Source organism: Pocillopora damicornis, chromosome 3, assembly GCF_964200805.1.
Source record: "Pocillopora damicornis chromosome 3, jaPocDami1.2, whole genome shotgun sequence".
Classification (NCBI taxonomy): Eukaryota; Metazoa; Cnidaria; class Anthozoa; order Scleractinia; family Pocilloporidae; genus Pocillopora; species Pocillopora damicornis.
The window spans coordinates 25,007,759-25,025,614 of NC_142672.1; the positions used below are offsets into that span (position 1 = coordinate 25,007,759).

At 38.1% G+C, this 17,856-nt stretch overlaps 2 protein-coding genes and 2 pseudogenes across 7 annotated transcripts in view; 2 read left to right on the top strand and 2 right to left on the bottom strand.

Annotated features, from left to right (window-relative positions):
• Nucleotides 1–17,856, top strand: part of LOC149049003 (NLR family CARD domain-containing protein 4-like) — a 173,820-nt gene that overhangs the window by 24,841 nt on the left and 131,123 nt on the right. The gene's annotated exons all lie outside the window — the stretch shown is intronic.
• LOC149049006 (guanylate-binding protein 4-like) overlaps nt 3,144–17,856 on the bottom strand; it is a 47,491-nt pseudogene continuing 32,778 nt past the window's right edge. Inside the window, exons 3-9 of the transcript XR_016184752.1 lie at nt 8,629–8,796; nt 7,016–7,274; nt 6,430–6,722; nt 5,496–5,732; nt 5,083–5,205; nt 4,628–4,675; nt 3,144–3,747 (exon numbers count right to left, since the gene is read on the bottom strand). The product of XR_016184752.1 is annotated as a guanylate-binding protein 4-like (transcript). The remainder of the gene's footprint in view (nt 3,748–4,627; nt 4,676–5,082; nt 5,206–5,495; nt 5,733–6,429; nt 6,723–7,015; nt 7,275–8,628; nt 8,797–17,856) is intronic.
• On the bottom strand, nt 11,686–12,410 carry LOC149049007 (uncharacterized; annotated as a pseudogene).
• On the top strand, nt 14,927–17,391 carry LOC149049008 (uncharacterized). The gene is made up of 5 exons (XM_089199131.1): nt 14,927–15,398; nt 15,598–15,891; nt 15,981–16,112; nt 16,380–16,569; nt 17,158–17,391. The coding sequence occupies exons 1-5, from the start codon at nt 15,005–15,007 to the stop codon at nt 17,375–17,377; spliced, it is 1,230 nt and encodes a 409-aa protein (XP_089055257.1). The 5' UTR covers nt 14,927–15,004; the 3' UTR covers nt 17,378–17,391.

Consider the following 17,856-nt stretch of genomic DNA (forward strand, 5'->3'; position numbering starts at 1 on the left):
AATATTTAGAGTTGTCTGACTTACAATCGTGTAACAATTATGTTGGTGGAGAAGTTAACTGGAATAAAATTCGTTGCATGTAGTCGTACAAGGTTGGAAAATTATTGAATGATTTGAATGATTTGTATGCGAAAAATAGTTTCGAAGATATTAGACAGTTTTCGTCCCATTAAAAAAAACTAATATTTATTGTAGTTTATGTGTTTGTAAACCTTCATCTCATTTTAATCGTCAGGGACCATTGTTCTTTGTTATTTGAAACTGAGATCTTTTTCCTTGCTGTAAAATAAAGTCTTGTAGTCACTTGTAGATATTTGAATTCAAAATAGAATGTTCTCTTTCACTTCTCGCTATATGGACAAATGTATTTGAATGCGACGAATATTTATCTTGTGTGCTAAAATGTAATTTGAGTGTTGCATAGAATTAATGAAACAGGTGTATTTTTCCAAGCGAAGGAAACTTAACATTCCGATATACGTGGGGAGTTTCAAGGTGCTTTAAATATTTATCTGGTGTGAAAATGCAAGTTGAGAGTTTCACATAATTGGTGCTGTGGTTGATGTTGTGTCCTTTTTTTGTCGTGTGATAGGTAGGTGAAATAACAGGTGAAAGGTGGATCAATCGACGTCTTACAAAAGCTGAGCTTAAAAAAAAGGAATAAGGTTCAGAAGAGAACAAGATGGTGACGACGACGACGATGATGATAATGATGATGATGACGACGAAGAGGAAGATAGCGATGATTTCGATGATGATGATGAAGCTGACTGAACGCACGGAAGAAAAGGTTCCATGGCAACTGATTTAGCGAGCAGTAAGAAGAATGATATTTCATAATATATCCCATCAAATATTTTTGCTCGCGCGCGGGATTGGTCTAAATGCATCGTGTGACCGAATATCCACTAGCTCAAAACTGCAGAATATCCTTGAATAAACCCTACCTGATATTCCCCAATTTTCAAACTTTTTGTCCATTAGGGTTGTTGTTGGCTGTTGGTTGTTACAGAAGAAAGGACATGTTTTTGTGTTCATACAGTTGTACCAGCGAACACTGAAAAGTGAACATCTTGCGTAATAAACGGTGAACTGTTCGCAAACACTTTCCCCGCGCGTTGCAAAAATAATTCAAGGAAGATAAACACAATAGCCTCCATTTGGCGCAAGAATATTTTCGTATATTTGTCCTTAGATATTATCTGTTGCTCAAAGCTCTCACTTTTCCTCGAGCTTCACTCGGAAACTTTTCGCATCTTGGAACGGATAATTTCCGAACAGCAAAAGATACGAAAAACAACGTGGATATATTCGCGCCAAATGGAGACTACTGTTTATTTAGAATTTCGCAAATTTCTGGACGTGCTTACTGCCTCTTACAGTCCTGCACCTATATTTCAGCATAACATATGAGAGCAGCGTCGAGTTCAAATTGGAAACTTAGAGAATTAACCGTCGGTATTTCCCTTCTCAGATCATACAAATTTTAGTGATCTCACGTTGTTGTTTTGCAGGGGACTGCTGAGAAATGAACTGAGTTTAAAACGCACGTGCTGAACCATTTTTCTGCTCATAATTTAGACCTTTAGTTTGTCGTGGTGGTTTGCTGAAGTTCCCAAATTTCTAGTCCCGCGTGAAACGTCTTATACTGTAACCGGAAATGCAAGTTCTTTTCAGCAGTAAATTACCTGGATGTTACTCAGTGTTTTCGCCGATCTGAACGCAAAACGAATTTCTTAGGATATTAGAGTAAAATAGTTTAGCATAGATCCCAAACGTGGCTTTTTGACGCGAAGAAAGAAAGACTCCTTTAGTCGTCTGTGCCAGGCTCTCCTTTTTTGGAGACAGTCAATAAAGGTGCGAGGTGAGACATTGGAGGTCTGGGAAGGAGTGAGAGGAGCTTCCTTTCCTTCCCAAACCCCAATTTTCACTCTCCCAATAATTCGATCTTTTCAAACAGCTGAGACCCTGGCAGAAGACAAGCTCGATTTATTTAAATGGATTAATTCAAATTAATTAACTCAATTACTTCAAACTAATTAGTTCAATTAATTTTAAAAAGCAGACAAGCTTATTTTCTCGTTACGGAAAAACCGACTTTGAGAAAAGGAACAGATGAATGATTCCTTGAGCTTGGATCAGTTTACAGGCAGCGTTGGGCTTTCAAGTAGGCTTATTTTTCGATGCTTTACACTGATGATGCTTGAAATTGGAGATGTATGGAAAATCTTTCATTATCAGAAATGTGAAGTCGATAATTGGTGTTACAAGCTTAAATGCTTGTTTGTCTCGCTTTTCATTGTAAATAGCAATTTAGTTGGTATATTTTTACCCAACGTTGTGACTTTTTTTAGCCTCACTTTTATTGATTTATTAAAAGGATTTTTGTGAAATATCCTTGTCTCTTTGTAGTTATAGATGGCATGAGTGGTTGAAAAAGACCCTAGATACGACCTCTATCCCTGTTGCATGGATCCTAAAGCACAGCCATTGAAATAGTTCTTTAACGGCTGAACGCACCACGCATAGAATGATATTTGTGTGCAGAGTTTGAATACAAGTGACTAGTATGTAGTCTTTAGTTCGATATAGGCAGCCCCTGTATGAGAGGAAAAACTGGTTAATTTTCTTAGTTCTGATTTGCTTTTTTTCCTCGATAATTTACCGCAGAATCTGTCGGCCTGACTTGTGTAACAATAACGCCTTTCGTGTCCCACCGAGCGACCCTTTTTAATATTGTTTTTGATGATTTGTTTTTGTTTGCATGTTTGTGTTTTTTTCCTATAACTACCGTCGGTCCTTAAGTTGTTTCATTCAATCGGCAGGCATTAAAAGACATCTAGACATCCTCTCCTTTTTACTGCTATGATTTAATTCTATCAAGTGCTAAACCTGGCGACGAGAAAAACACAAAAGGCGGAAAAAAAGACAGAAATCCTTGCAAGCAGTCTCTATTTTTGTCGTTTGTCCCCTTCCTCCCCCATTTCTCTTCCGCAAGAGTGCACCAAAGCAAGCTTGATATCCGAAACATCTAGGATATTTCTCGTACACAGCCTACGATAGTTAGGTAGGTTTCGGGCTTAATTCTCCCGAAAGGGGATTTTGCTTCCGCCAGCTATTAAATAATCAGAAGAGCAGATTGGTTTATTTTTTCAAATTATTTTATTTTAGATCACATTTAAGTTGTTTTGCAGTCCAATTGGTATCACGGAGAACGCACAATTTTCACTTCATATATAAAATCAACATCATATCCATTGGCGGGAAACGTGTTACATAACTTTAAGGTTGTTAACCCGTTGCAAATTATAATTAACTGGAAGCTGATATAATGCCACTACTTAAAAATTGAACCAGTGTTCATGATAAGGGATAACTTTAGAGGCTTTACATAACGCTACACTTTGATAAGGTGCTAGCAACCCCGCCCAAGACTGGTATCATTTGCAGCGCTCTATCAAAGAATCCCGGCTTTTGAACTTGCCGTTGTCGGCTCTGATTGAGTAGCAGCTGTTGTCTCAAGCTCTCCACTGTCTTCTCCATGCCTTCATTTGATTTTTGCATTTGTGCAAGTCGTTGGCTGAGTACTTGGTTTTCTTGCATGAAATTTCGTCTGTGTTTTTCAACCTCCATCATTCTCGCCTTTAGCATGTTCTCCATTTGTTGCCGTTGGACCGCTGCTTCAGCTTCCATCTGTTCACGGAGTCTCTTTTTTTCTTGCTCCTGTTTTGCCTGCAGCATTTCCATCTAATTACCAGACAGGAAAAAGTTCAGGTCAGACAGCTATAGGAGAGTCATGATGAAAAATATTATGGCATCTACTCTTGTTCACCTCTGTGCTAAAATCATCAAATTTCTCAGTCACTCAGAATGAATTTCTGATAAAATTACTGAAAAATCTTTCACAGAAAACACTTAATGGGATAAATTCTTGCTAGCGGTATTCATTCTAAAGATATATTTTGAGACATTTGAAGGTAAAGTTATTATGAGGTAATATTCTTATAACAAAAAAATTAATCAATCTAATTTGACACATCACAAAATTACATTGGAATGGAACCAAGAGAAAATAAGCAGGCAGAGAGGGTGGCCCTGGCACCAGGACTCGTTCAGACAAGATGTGAGCCTTTTATTTCACCTGCCCTGGTACCAAATCAGATGTTACTCAAAAAACCTAGTTCCCAGGAATGAGTGTACTCACGCTTTTTTAAAAGGCTTACTTTTCTACGTCTTTAATTGGATTTCACTATATTTGATCGCCATAAAATTCGTGTGTCTGTGCTTTCTGGAATCAAAGATGTGCATGTTTAGCGCTTCCGTCTGAGATGGCAAAACTCACAAAAAGCAGTCAATGGTCCTCTTTGTTCCTTTATTCTCTTTTTGTGATCTGGACAAATGGAAATCGTCAAATGATAGATTTGACGATTTTTGAAGCGTGGAATGATTTCTTTAATGGTTGTGAAAATGTCGGATCAATATCAGAATCTGATCAACTGCACACCTACCCCTCCCCTGACCCAACATTAACCCTAACTTGTTATTTTTTGATTGTTGTTGAGTTGGGGGGGAGGGGGGGTAGGTTTAGAATTTTTTCAGATACTGACATTGACTTAAAATGTCTTACTTCCTTATGGCGCTGACGATTTTCTTGTTGCAAACGTTCGTGTTCCTCCTTAAATGAGAACGAAAAGTCACATCAGTATAGGCTTTGTCTAGCAGATGATGAAATTCTATATCCTCACCATGGAAACTAAATTAATCCAGCAATGTTTTTGACAAAGAACAGAGAAAGAAAGCATGAACTTCAATCGGCTTTTGTTCTCTTATTTATCAATTGATTAAGTTTGTTGAAGAAAGGATGTTGTTTTCCGTTCCTTTTCTTTAGCCGCAGAACGTTAACAAAAACAATTCCTATTCCATTTTCCATTCCCAATTTTCCTTTCTCCTTCCCTCTTCCCATTTCCCTTTTTCCTATTCTTCATTTCCTATTCTCCGTTCCCAGCATTTATCATTCTCAATTTTTTTTTCCGTTAAAAAGTAATATGATTATTAAGTCGATTAAAATTACGTCATCAGTACCTCAAGTTTTATCTTCTCTTGCTCTTGATAGGCTTTGGCGGCAATTTCTCGACTCAAGTTCTCGTCAAAGTCCTTTAATTGTTTCAGCACGCCCAAGTATTAATGCATTTCTGTCATAAGTTCCTGTGATAAAAGTAGAACTTTCGCTTACATCGTTGCTTTGTCTGTTGGTTTTCTTTGTGGTAACTACCAAGAGATTATAAAGTTATATTCTCTTGTAACGACATAATAGTTACTAAGACCAAGAATCGCAATGTACTTGTATTAAAGGAACTGAATTTGGTTTGAATTTTTTCGCTGTCCGTGAAACTATTAACGTCAATGAAAAAAAAAAGGAAGACAGATTAGAAACCTCATTAATTTGTCTCATTTCTGGTCTGAATTTTTAATTCCAAGTAAAAAACCCTATTTACCGGATGAAACTCGAAGAACACAGCAGCACAAACTTGTTTAGCTCCGGTGGCACGAGCTTTGTAGTCCTGCTCAATCTTTTTGTAACCTGCTACAATGTCATCGAAAATGACTTTGGCGCCTTCCTTTCCATGGAGCTGGTCGAGGATTGGGTTCAAGTGTTACTTTTTGAGTTGCTTCAGGAGAGAAAACTGATCATTCTCAGTCTGCCACGTGACATACTCTCGGTCAGCAAACGACTGAGAAAAAAAAAATAGACCTTTTATATTCACAGTGAATACCAGTGTTCATCTTTCCGTACGGTTGTTAGTTCCCAAACTTTAACTGGACATTTATTGGTTGTTCCTGTGAGTAACTTGTGCCAAAATAATTGAAATTTAAGAACATTTTCCCCCAATAAGTCCAACAATGAATGCTGGGAAGCACTGTAACTATTATTTCGTGGCATTCATGGTTGTATCCAGACAGTTACTAAATATTTATCGCTTATAAATTAGAGTTAGGTCAATTAGATGCCGCCTTGAAATTAACAAGCAGTAGCCTCCACCTGGCGCGGAAACGTGCACGAAAAACAGTCATCAGAAAATGTGTAACGACAAGCGTTGGCAAAGCTTGAGGAAAGTCTTGAGCCTCGTGGAAAAAGAACCAAGGATATTCCTTTGCCTTAGAAATGCTTCTACGCAATCTATTCTTTTCACCGCACTCGATTTCGGACCAGGTACTCTGCTGCTTTTAGATATTTCACGAAGATCCAAAACTTTGAGTGAAATCATAAAGAGTTTGTCCCGTTAGAATTCTATCACACATCGAAAATTTTATCAATCCCCACAAAAATGTTGGGAAAATAATGGACGAATTTTGCAAAAGTTCGTCGGCATCATTTTATTCCAAAGTACTGAATGAGGAATGATTAAACAATGTGTTAAAACTCCTTACCGCCAGTTCGTTCAGGTACCTCTCGGTTGTAGAGGATATTTCGATCGTTTCAGCTTGGAACTGACCAATTGCTTGGTCAAATGCAGTTTCATGACATTGACGAATGTCTTTGGAGTCACAAGGCAGCTGATTGGACAGTTTTGAATGCACGAGGGTGCTGTAGACATTAATGGCTTCGTACGTTGCTTCAGAACATTTATCTGCTACAAATGTGTCCCAAGCTGACTGGACATTAGGAATTACTACAGGAGTGTTGATGGCCTGCACGTAAAGTTCAACTAAGGCATCCAAACCTGGAAACAGAGTGGGTCATCGAGGGATTAAAATTGTCTTTAAGGTTAAGGACATACTTAATTAGAAAAGTATACAGTGGACAAAAAGAGTAAAAACATGGCATAAGATTGTGACTCCCATAATTTAAGAAGTAGGCCGCGACTTAAGATTCTAGAGATTAAGCTAATCCCTCGAAATTTTTCTTCAAAACCAGCAATTTTCGTCTGAAAAATACATAGAAATCTGAGAGAAGTTACGAGTTGCTCTCTCACGGGAGATGAAAATTAAACGAAGATGCTATAGTAACCTTTACCTTCACCAGTCACAAGTTCCCCGTCGTTGAAGCTGTGCTTAGGAGTAAGAGTTCTTTTCAACAAGACCTTGAACTTCTCTATCCCAGAGAAGAACTCACTGTTGATCTAACTTTTGTTTCTGTTGATGTTTTTCATGACCTCTTCATTTACAGATGGTGGTGGCAGTCTGAAGACTTCGAAGCCAGGGAAGAAACGCAAAATGCTTTCAGCGACTTGTTGGGTGTGGTCCGTCTGTCCCATTCCTTGATCCTTGAAAACCTGGTTGGTGTAAAAAGCAGTTGTAATAAGGAACAAGTCGTTTTTTTCTAGGGTGGAAGAGAAGGATTCTGGTAGGAAGATGGTTTTCAATGGGGAACGGAGTCGGGATCAGTCGTTGCTAACAAAGTATGAAGGGGGTACTATGGAAAATTGTCAGCCAATTAATTGCTAATGAAGGGGGGGAGGGGGAGGGAGAGGTCACAAGATTATTACAGAGTCTTTAAGGGGTGATCAGGTGAACTTTATTGTGACAAAACCAAGATCCTCTGTCATCCCTTTCATATAGACGTTTATATCACAAGACAATACCAGATTTAGATCCCCATCGCCGATGATATGGAGCACATAACAATGTGATCATTGATCACTGTAATCAAGGTAAACCAGTCAATCAGTCCCTCTTTGTTTATAGAACACGACTGCGTTTTAAGCAAATTCAATATGTAAATTAACTGAGCAGACTTATCCAATTACTGTATGCAAAGAATAAAGAAAGCTTTTGTCTTTATTTTTGGTAGAGTTAAGAGAACGTCTGAGTTTAGACGACTTGCAGAGAGATATATACATAGTTATATAAAAAAAAACAAGTTTCTAGTTTAAACAATAAACCTTACAACCAAGAAACAAAACCATGTTCTCGAACATTCGGGTGTTTTGTTTATATAACAAACTCTAAGAGTCTATTCTGAGAAAACAGTGATATAATCAATATTTCTGCGGCTGTGACAAAGAGTTTTTCAGGGAAGCGTTTGATTAATTCTTTTGTCATTTCTGTTCAAAGTTTCAAAAAACTGCGCAATGTTAAGAATTGTTTTCGTTTCGTCTATCGCTAACGATAGCTTTTCTGTTTCTTCTTTGTTCAGCTTGGTTAAAGTTTTACGCTTGCATACTGAAGAGGATAGATAAGAATTTGCTTTAACGAGAGTTTTTCCAGTGTACTCGACTACCATTCTCTGTTTGAGATATAAGCCCTACTCATCCATCAACGCTAAGTAAAAGGTTTGTGATCAAAAAATCGGATCGTTCGTGTCAGAGTTACAGTACATGCATCGGTTTTAGCAAATAGGCTTCAAGAACTAGTTAAAAATCATGCGAGAACACTTTGCGCAGCCGAAGTCATTTACACATGCTTTCCAAGTGCTTTTCAGCAACCTTTTTTAAGATAAATTTTACATCCATATGAAATTTTCTCTTGGAATACGCGTTAAAACCGTTGAAATACCGAGCCTGTATTTCACAAGCACTTATACAAGCCTTTATGTACACATAGAAATATGCCTCATTTATAAACTCTCTTCCCCCCTCTGCTTATCCCTCTCCACTCCTAAAATCTGACGTATTTGGTGAAGGATACTCCATTGACGTCATGTCTGGTGGGAACTCCTGCCGAGTTGTAGATCAAAACAGAAGCCAGCAAAACAGTGAGATTAAATATCTGATTGTCATTCAAACCTTCTCCCATTACTGCATCAATTCCCTCTGAGTCTAATAAGACCACGGTACATTCCCTGCCAGTGGAGTCCTGAAAAACAGAAATAGCCAGTTTCAAGTGGTGCAAGCTCTAGTGTGAAGAAATGATTCCAATTTAACTTGTTTTGGAGGCAGTAATAACTTGCTATTCTGAAATGACCGCTAAAGCAACGCAACTTAGTTTTGGATAGAAATGGGGGTAATAGTGATTTCAAATTTTGACATTTCTTAGCTTTCATAAACTTGAGATTATCGCGATGTCTTTAACAGACAAAGGGTACCAAATTTTCTTGAAAAATGTATGTTACATGAGTGATTCTTCAATTTTTTTAAAGTTTCCTCCTAAATTGCATATTGTCGGACACAGCAGTACAGAAATTGACCCTCCTGCCCCCACCTCAGCCTTTTTAAGATAGACCTTTCAACAGCTTAATTAAACATTAATAAGCCCTAAATACAGTCATTAAAACACATTTTATTGCCATAGAAACTTGGTCTACACATCAAAACATCTGTCTCACACCCTTAATGCTGAATGAGTTCGAAAACTGGTACGCTTTTTCCAATTAAAATCTTGTAATCGTGTCAATAAATGAGCAAGATACAGCCGCAGTTACCAGGAGAACCTCGGGAGTTGAAGCTTTCTTTCAATTACTTACGTTGTTTTTCCAGTAACGCAACTGCAAGTTATGGATGAAGCATTTTAGTTTCCTGATTTCTGTGAACTCACCCGCATTTTTTATGGCACTATTCACATCCAAATTCCAGCAGTTTCAGGATCAAAATGATGCCCGAGAGGGAAAATCTCGGGTTGATCGAAAGCTTCGCTCAAATTATTCGACTTCCCTTTTCAGCATGGACCGGCGATCGATACAACACACACGGGACCTACACATAGGAAATGTAATGAAACATATTTTAATCAATATTGATAAAACTCCGGTAGTTGTAAATCACTCCTTGAAATTACGTTTCAAACAGTCACACCAATTTTTTATATGGGCATACAAAGGAATTTATTAGCCGTGATCACAGGTAGACCAAATTTGATACACGAGTCTCCAAGATCAAGATGCAGCCCAGAATAGGAGTTCAAAAGCCAAAAACGCAGTTTTTTTTTTAACGCGCTTTGACTGACAGTCGCAAACCAAGATGAACATCATAACGACCAGTCAACTGCAGGAAAATTAATGTAACTAATCTGTGGTGGGTCTAAGTCGTGTTTCTAAAAAAAAACTGCATTAAGATAAACTGGAAAGCTTGAGATCAACGTACGTTAACAAGCATATGTCGGTGCCAAGAAAAAAAAAAGTCCCTGAATTGAAAAAGACGTTAACTGTAAAAACCGAATCGAACACAAGCAGATATCACTCTGCCTATTTTTATCCTATAATAATCTTTTCTGTTTTTCATTATTTGGCGATCGCGCATTCTTCCAAACCCTCACCTTAAACATGTGTGTATAGAAAACTTTACACCCCCAGACGACATTTGATGGATGTGGATGTTTATCGTCGATAGAGTCAAAAGGAGCATACCCCTCCCGCCCCTTAAGTAACTTTTTAGGCGTGCGAAGACAGGTTAGTGAACTGAAAAGAAAATCAGTCTCCCCTTCCCCCCCTCCCCCCTTTTCCCTAGTGAGGTACAGGGGTAGCTATGACGCTCCTCTCATCTATTTCATGATTACATGTGTGCAGTTCTCATTGCGCCCAGTAAGAGCTTGGACATATATAAGAAATAAAACTTGTTATGTAAAAACTGATGACTATATGAAGACATGGACAGAAAGTTCATTTTTGTGTTTTTTATTGAAGCCATGTTTCCGGCTCTTTTCTGAAAGCATAATAACTAAAATGTTACATTACACGCTAATGTATGGAAAACAAAATAAAGTTTGCAATCCATTTTTACAGGCAATCACATGATTTCAGTGCTATTTGTAGAAAAATGCACGAGAAAATTTTTCAGAGATCAACAAAATTGCAGGAGCCAATTAGACAAGCGCAATGTGCGAAATAATTTACAGATGCATATTTATTCCAAATTGCAACAAACATTTCTTCCTTCTAATTGACCACAAGAAATTATTCAGAAATAATCCTTATTGCTATGCTCTTTTATCGGTTTTCTTGTTCCTGGTAAAAAGAGGCTTTCTTGAGCCACTCAGTCCTAAACGCGGAAGTGAACATATTATTCAAACGCCATTCACAACGAAGATATTTTTTTTACATGCAACCGGTTAAAAAGGAAAGGGCTCTCTGTATTTTCGGCTGCACATGACCATTAAAAACTTAATTACAGTACTTGCAATGGTGTTCGTAACTTATTCGTGTTTTCGTTGAAATTCTAACGGACACCTCTGGATCTCAGTACGATCCTCTGACCAACTGAGCAATAAAATACAATAAATCAAATGGTTTGAATTCGGGGGTAACCTGATCGTTCGTGTGAGTGTAGTCCCGAGAAGGACTGTTGTCGGTAGTGGTGACTGACGTTTCGACGACCTGAATGGATGTCATCATCAGAGTCAAGTAATAGTTGTTGTCGGTCGAATATTCTTAGTCCGGTTTGTATAAACTGATTGGTCAGTTTTTCCGTGATGTAATCGGTTGTAAGACTCAAGTGGCGTTGGTCGGTCGTGATTGATCGGTCTCGATCTGTCAGTAAAGTTAGGTCATTCTGCTCGGTTCGTTTGTAATGTTAATATCGTGAATGAGTCGTTGGCACGGTGCCTGTAGTGATTGACACATGTTGAGGGGAGTCTGCTCCCTGTCTGCTCCTCGATTCGTCTTTGTCTTTGACGTTAGTCAGTAACTAAAGTAGTGTAGTAATGGGTTTTTGAGCAACCCGGATATTCAAGGGTTGTAGGATGCGCGAGATGTTCTCAGATATGCCCTTTATGTGCGGTGTAGTCGCTGTAGTAGGAGAAGATGCGTTGTCGTTAGCTTCGGTAGTAGTGGTAGGTCGGTGAGTGTTCAAGTCGTCGGATGAAGTCTTCGTTGAAATTGTTCTTCGAAAAAACATGGTCAAGGTACTTGTTCTCGTCGGATAAGCTGTCTGTCGTGTTGCATACTAGTTGCGCTCGTTGCGTTAGAGTCCTGATAGTGCCTGATAGTTGTGGCTTTGTGTGATATCGAGTTGTGGGATGACTCGTCCCCCTGAGTGATCTGTTGGTATGTGTCGGTTATGAAGGCACTAGACAGGAGTGTCGAAACGTTGGGTTTATGAATTGTAACTTCTTCGGTTACATTCATTAAATCTGTAAACCAGAGTAGCATCAAACCATGTCTGATGTGTCGGTTCGTTGTAAACTGTTGTTCGTAATAAGTTGTCTTCACGGCTTACCAGGCAGTCTAGAAAAGGTACTTTACCATTTTCTTCGACCTCTCTGTTAAACTGTGTGTCAGTGTTTTGTCCATTAAGGTGGTGGTGAAATGCGTCGATTTCGGCATGTCATACGGCGGTAAACGTCTCGTCAACGTAGCATAACCAAAGCGGTATCGTTTGTCGGCAAGTCTAAAGACCGTGTTTCTCGATGTTTTGCATCACAATTTCTACCACCACAACAGAAACTGGAGACTCCATAGCTGTACCGTGTAACTGTTTGTAGCGATTACCGTTGTAATGAAAGTAAGTTGACGTTAGGCAAAGGTTTAGTAAGTCCATGACATGGTTTAGTAAGTCCTCTGCAGGAATCATTGTGTAGCTCAGTGCATTTTGCAAATAAAAACAGTGTGGAAGAGGAGTACGTTTTTTGAAGACATGGTTTCCTTTCTCGTTGAATAATCAAGAGAGATCGCAACAAATTCAGAAGCAGAATGGTAACATTTTCAAAACACGAGACAATGAATGAACTCGTCCGCTGTATTGTTAATGTAAAGGCTTGTCCAAAAAACTTACCACTAGTCCCCCTCCCCCCACCTCATTGTCATCAAGGTCCCCCCAGTTGAGGATAAGCACAGACATACTGAGCAGGAAGTTTGATGATGCCCTCATTGGAGGTGTCACGTGATTCGTTTGTCCTCCCTTACATACTCGTTGAAGGAATCCTCTTGTAAATTTTCACTTTGGAAGCGTTAGCGAGTGTACACGCTTTTTCTAGCGTTTCAGTATTGTCAAGTTACACCACAATTTCAGGGTTTGCCCAAAACCATTGAATGTTAAAAGGCAGGGGTTTACGTCGTCAGTATTTCAAACATGATGCGTAATTCGCTTAATACTCTAGTTCCGTCCCTTTTAGCTGTTTTTGCAAATTTCGTGAAACAATGGTAAATTTATCGGTGAAATACAGAGACATTTATCAACTTCTCTGAATAATGTCGCACGACAAGTAACCAAAATATTTACATCAGTATTTACACAGAGAAACTGTTTAGTGTAAATTTTGTCACATCGGGTTGCGCCTCCTTTATTACTGCAGTGTGTCGAGTCTGCTCCTTAAGTTCGCGTTTTATGCCAAGCTGCGAGCGTTTTAATTAATTTCTCAGATCTAGAAGAGTCAGTGATTGTAAACGTGAGAGAAAAAAAGCGAGCAGAAAAACGTAACTTTTCCTCTTGAATTTGCGTGAGCTTATGTATGAGTTTTACTGTCCATTTGTTCCTTGGATTCAGCCCAGTATGATATAAGAAAGGCCACCGATTTCCGCCCATTTATTCTATAGAAACTAATCTTTTCATTTCTTGCATTATGACTTTATTTTCTCAAAGGAACTTTAATTTGCGCAGCCATCTTCAATAAATGTTGGATGAGAAAAGTTGCTCCATAACTTCGAGTAAACGGTAAGTTGAAATTAAATAGCCGTTGGTAATTAGAAGAGTCAGCCACTTACCTGCTAGTCTAGGAATAGAATTTACAAAATAATAGCGAGATAAAGGTATTTTTGTCGGCTCCACAGACTAAGTGTTGAAATCTCTTTGAATAAAAATTTTTATCGTTTATCGGCCAGTTTTGATTTGAACTAAAGACAACATCCTTCTTATCAAATGGAGTTACAAGTACAGTCTACAAACTAATTTTGTGATCCGTTGAAGTCAAATGAAAGAACGAGCGAAATCGGTCTGACTGGCAAAAGTACATTTATTTTTCAATCCCGTTCTGTCGCAGAAAGTGCCTAAGGCCCAAAGGAAGGCTATGGTCGACAAATAAGCTAATGGTTTACCGATAAAATCAATGGAAAACTTGTCCTTTTTAGATGAAAATTCTGTAACAAAGATGGCTTCCAGGGAGAAGTTGCTTGACTGCAAGGGACAGTTTAAGGTTTTTATATGCTGACCATTCAGTTTGTCGTTGCACAAGGCGAAGAGAACTCACGCGATTATATTTCACTAGCAAATGGAAAGGCCTTTCATTCGCTGAACGCGTTTTTGTCTGCTGTGATTATGAAAAACCCCAATCTCCTCGATTGTGATTGGTTTAAAAACACTCCTGAGATCCAATTCGGTCTGTAATTATACTCCTGTCGCTCGAATAATTTTCGTTCTCTTATCATGAGGTAGTCTCACTTGTTTAGTTTACCCAACAGAATAGTTCAGACGTCCATGCATGTTTTGTAGACTAACTGATGTGAGATACTGCAACAGCAGACGGAGGTGAACCTCATCTCTGGTACAGTGGGCAGATCTTGATGAATACCAAAACGGAAATAATTTTACAGAATCAAACATTTTCCTAACTGAAGAGCTTATGAAATATGTCAGTGAAGTTTAATCAATCTAGACACCAATTTAGTGACTCAGCACTATCCCTTGTCACGCAACATCGAACACGTCCTCAAGGAGTCACGGAATGGTTTTTTTTTGTTATTATTTACTTATTTTTTTATTTATTTCGCCATTTTGTAATTATGATACATCAGTACGAATAAAAAAGAAATTACATATACATTAAAGTGATATAGCTGAAGATTTAGCATGAGGCGAGGAAACCCGTGGGAAAACCAAGAGGCTTTTGAGAGGGTCTGGATGGGGTTTAGTGTCAAGTGTTATTTGGCCGTTTTTTTTAATGTTTAGTGTTAAAATGGATAAAATTTTAATGTTAAGCGTTTAAAAAAAGTTTAGTGTTGAGTGTTAAAAGGTATTAGAACAGCGATTTCACTCAATAAAGGTCAATAAAAGTTTTACAGAGAAAGCAATAATATTAGAAAAAAGGACTAAGATTTGTTCGAACTTAGCTCTTATGATAAAGGCGTGCAAACTAGAAACAAAAGGAGAAGAGTCTGCGCAGAACTAACCGAACTGGTCAGCATGCATACTTTGTACTCATGCGCATAAGTTCTGTAGACATTCTGTGGTCAGCGGTTTTTCAGCAGACTTCTGCATGCAAAATGGCCGCCTCGTCCGCATCGTCGGGAATTGCGGAAGTATTGATCAGCTTTTATAGATGTGGCGAGGAAGATGCTTTTGAGAGACATCGCAGTAGAATTCCAATCGGTATAGACCAAAGAAATCTAACGGACGCCAGGAAGCATATGATCAACTTTCTTGGTATTTCGCAAATGGCTACGTCGCTGGGTATGGGAAATTTCGAGCTGAAACTGTACCGGCTGGCCAGGAGTGCTCACGGGAAAACGAAGAATTTACGTATCCTTACGCAACAACAGTGGGAGATGGAAGTGCCACTCCTTGTTTCTGACGAAACCCAAAGTGAACTCAATAGTAAGTAGACAACTGATCTGTCGAATTCATAAAGTGCAGGAAAAAGTTTTGAACTAATGATAAATATAACCACAACATATGTATTAGAAAATTGGGGGTTACAAATTATCCTTATTCGATCTTAGAAAAGGATAAGTACTTTGAAGGTTATAAGTATGAAATACTAAAGTAAAATTTCCTCTTTTTCATCTTTTTTAAGTACATGTGGTACAGAAAATAATTAATTGGTCAGACAAGAAAATGGTGCTTGTACCGGGTGTGAAGCAAACTCCTAAAGAACCTCTTGGTACTTCAACAAGTTCTTCAGAAGATAAAGATCCAGAAATTGCCATCATAGACAATGAGCCTGGAGCATCAGATTCTGCGAGAAATAGAAATAGGAAAAGAAGACAAGAATGTCTGGAAGATAAAGAACTAGTTCAAAATATTTTGCGAGACAATAAAGTTGTGAGAAATGTGCTTCAGAGGCATGAATTAGATGAGCTTCAAGCAGGTAAATTTTAATGAAATAGGTGATTTTTGAATTTCTACTTTTACTTGTACTTTTACCTTTACATATGTGTTTACTTTTATCTCGCTTAGACTTAGGGAAGCTTGCTGGAAGCTCAGCTCTTAATGAGGTGAAATTTACTTGTGGAGTCTGCAAGAAACCGTATTTTATCAGTACTAAGTCCAGCAGAACCACCCAAGGGAAGGTCAATTACTTCAAAATCAGTAAGTTTAAACAAATATTTTTAATTTACCAATATCATTACTGCAGATCACATGTTTCAGTACTCAGAATAAGAAAAAATAATAATTCCGAGTGTATTTAGGTGATAGTAACTCTGGTCTTTTGTATTCAGCTGATCTTCTAAAAGACTAATGAATGTTTATAATTAAGTTGAACTGCCCTTATCACTTTTTCAATAATCCCCATGGTGGAGAAATGTAAACCTAGGAATACACTGTTCACCTTTGCTAAAAATTTGTCCTTTGTAGCACATTTCAATAAGTGCCAAAGAAATTACGAGAAAGCACAGCGTTTAGTGAAAAACAACCACACCCTGGACAGCCTTTGGAAAAAAGGAAATTGTGAACGACTTTCTTCAGCATCAAGCAGCAATTCCATGTCACAAGATGAGCAGGAGGACTTTACTGGTGCTGATGCCATAGAAACAGGCTCTGACAAGTAAAAACCTTACTGAAGAATATATTGTTGTATAAAAGAACTTTTTTTTGGATGAAAATCTAGATTATTATAGAACTCATGCATAGACATGTCATTACCATGTACCAATAGATAATATTTGTTGTACACACAAAGATTGTTTAGCTTTTTCCTTAGATCTCAAAACCAATGTCTTTGACCAGCATTTGTAGTACTGCTGATAGAGTCTTAATGCATAGTTTTTGTTGATATTTTGAACTTAATGAAATAAAGCAGTTTATGTTTTTCAAATTGATGTTTGCACGTGTGTTTCATGTGTAAGAAGAAAATCATATTTTGCCAAAATATAATTGCATGGCAGTTAGCAAATAGTGGAACTACTAAAAACAATTGGCATTTGTATCATGATACCAAAAATCCATTACAAAGCTTAATATCTGGAGCATTCTCCATTGCTTGTAGTGTCCCAATGTTATATATGTTCTTCTTTGTTCCCCTTTTAAAATTCCTGATACTGGCTGATACTGTGAACACAATGAACAATGACCAGAAATGAATCTATATGTTGCGAAAACTATAATACATGTATGTGATAATTTCCTTATACAGTGATAGTGTTTACCTAAACGAAGATTTGGAAGAATCCGCAGACTTGTCTCAAAGCCATGATGAGACTGTCAGTTCATGTATTGAATCATGGGATGAAGAAACACATTGTGCTTTTGATGAAGCTGGCTATGTTGACCAGAAAGATTCAACACAGGATCCGGAGGGTCATGTGATAAGCGATGCGAACGTGAATGATGACTTGACATGTTTTAACTTGTGAGTGTTTATGTAACTAGAAAGATGGAGGACAGATGGTCCATTTGTGTTTGATCTTGTAGTTTCTATTGGCTCCAACTCTAAGCTTGCGAGTTTTGTTGAGGTTGCTTACGTAATGGGGAAATGTTGTTGCACTATAATTTATGAGAATGGACAAATTGTTAGCATTGGTCTGTGTGTGGTCTTTGCGCATTTAGACGTTTGTGTACGTTTATTCTTCTAGGTGTGTGGAGAATGCCCATCCAGTTGCTATTAAACTCAACCAACTTTTTGAGAAAGGAAAGATCCCGGAAGACTGTCTCTACTACAAATTTATTGACAACACTACATCTTTCGCTCTAGTTGATCCTAAGTCTGCTTAAGATTTCACATGGGACCGAGATGTGTGCGAGTTTTTTGACACTATCAAGTATCTCGGAGGTAGTCGGACACGAAATTTTGTGAGAGGGCCTGGTTTCTTTGGAAGTGGGAGAGGGGGACTGA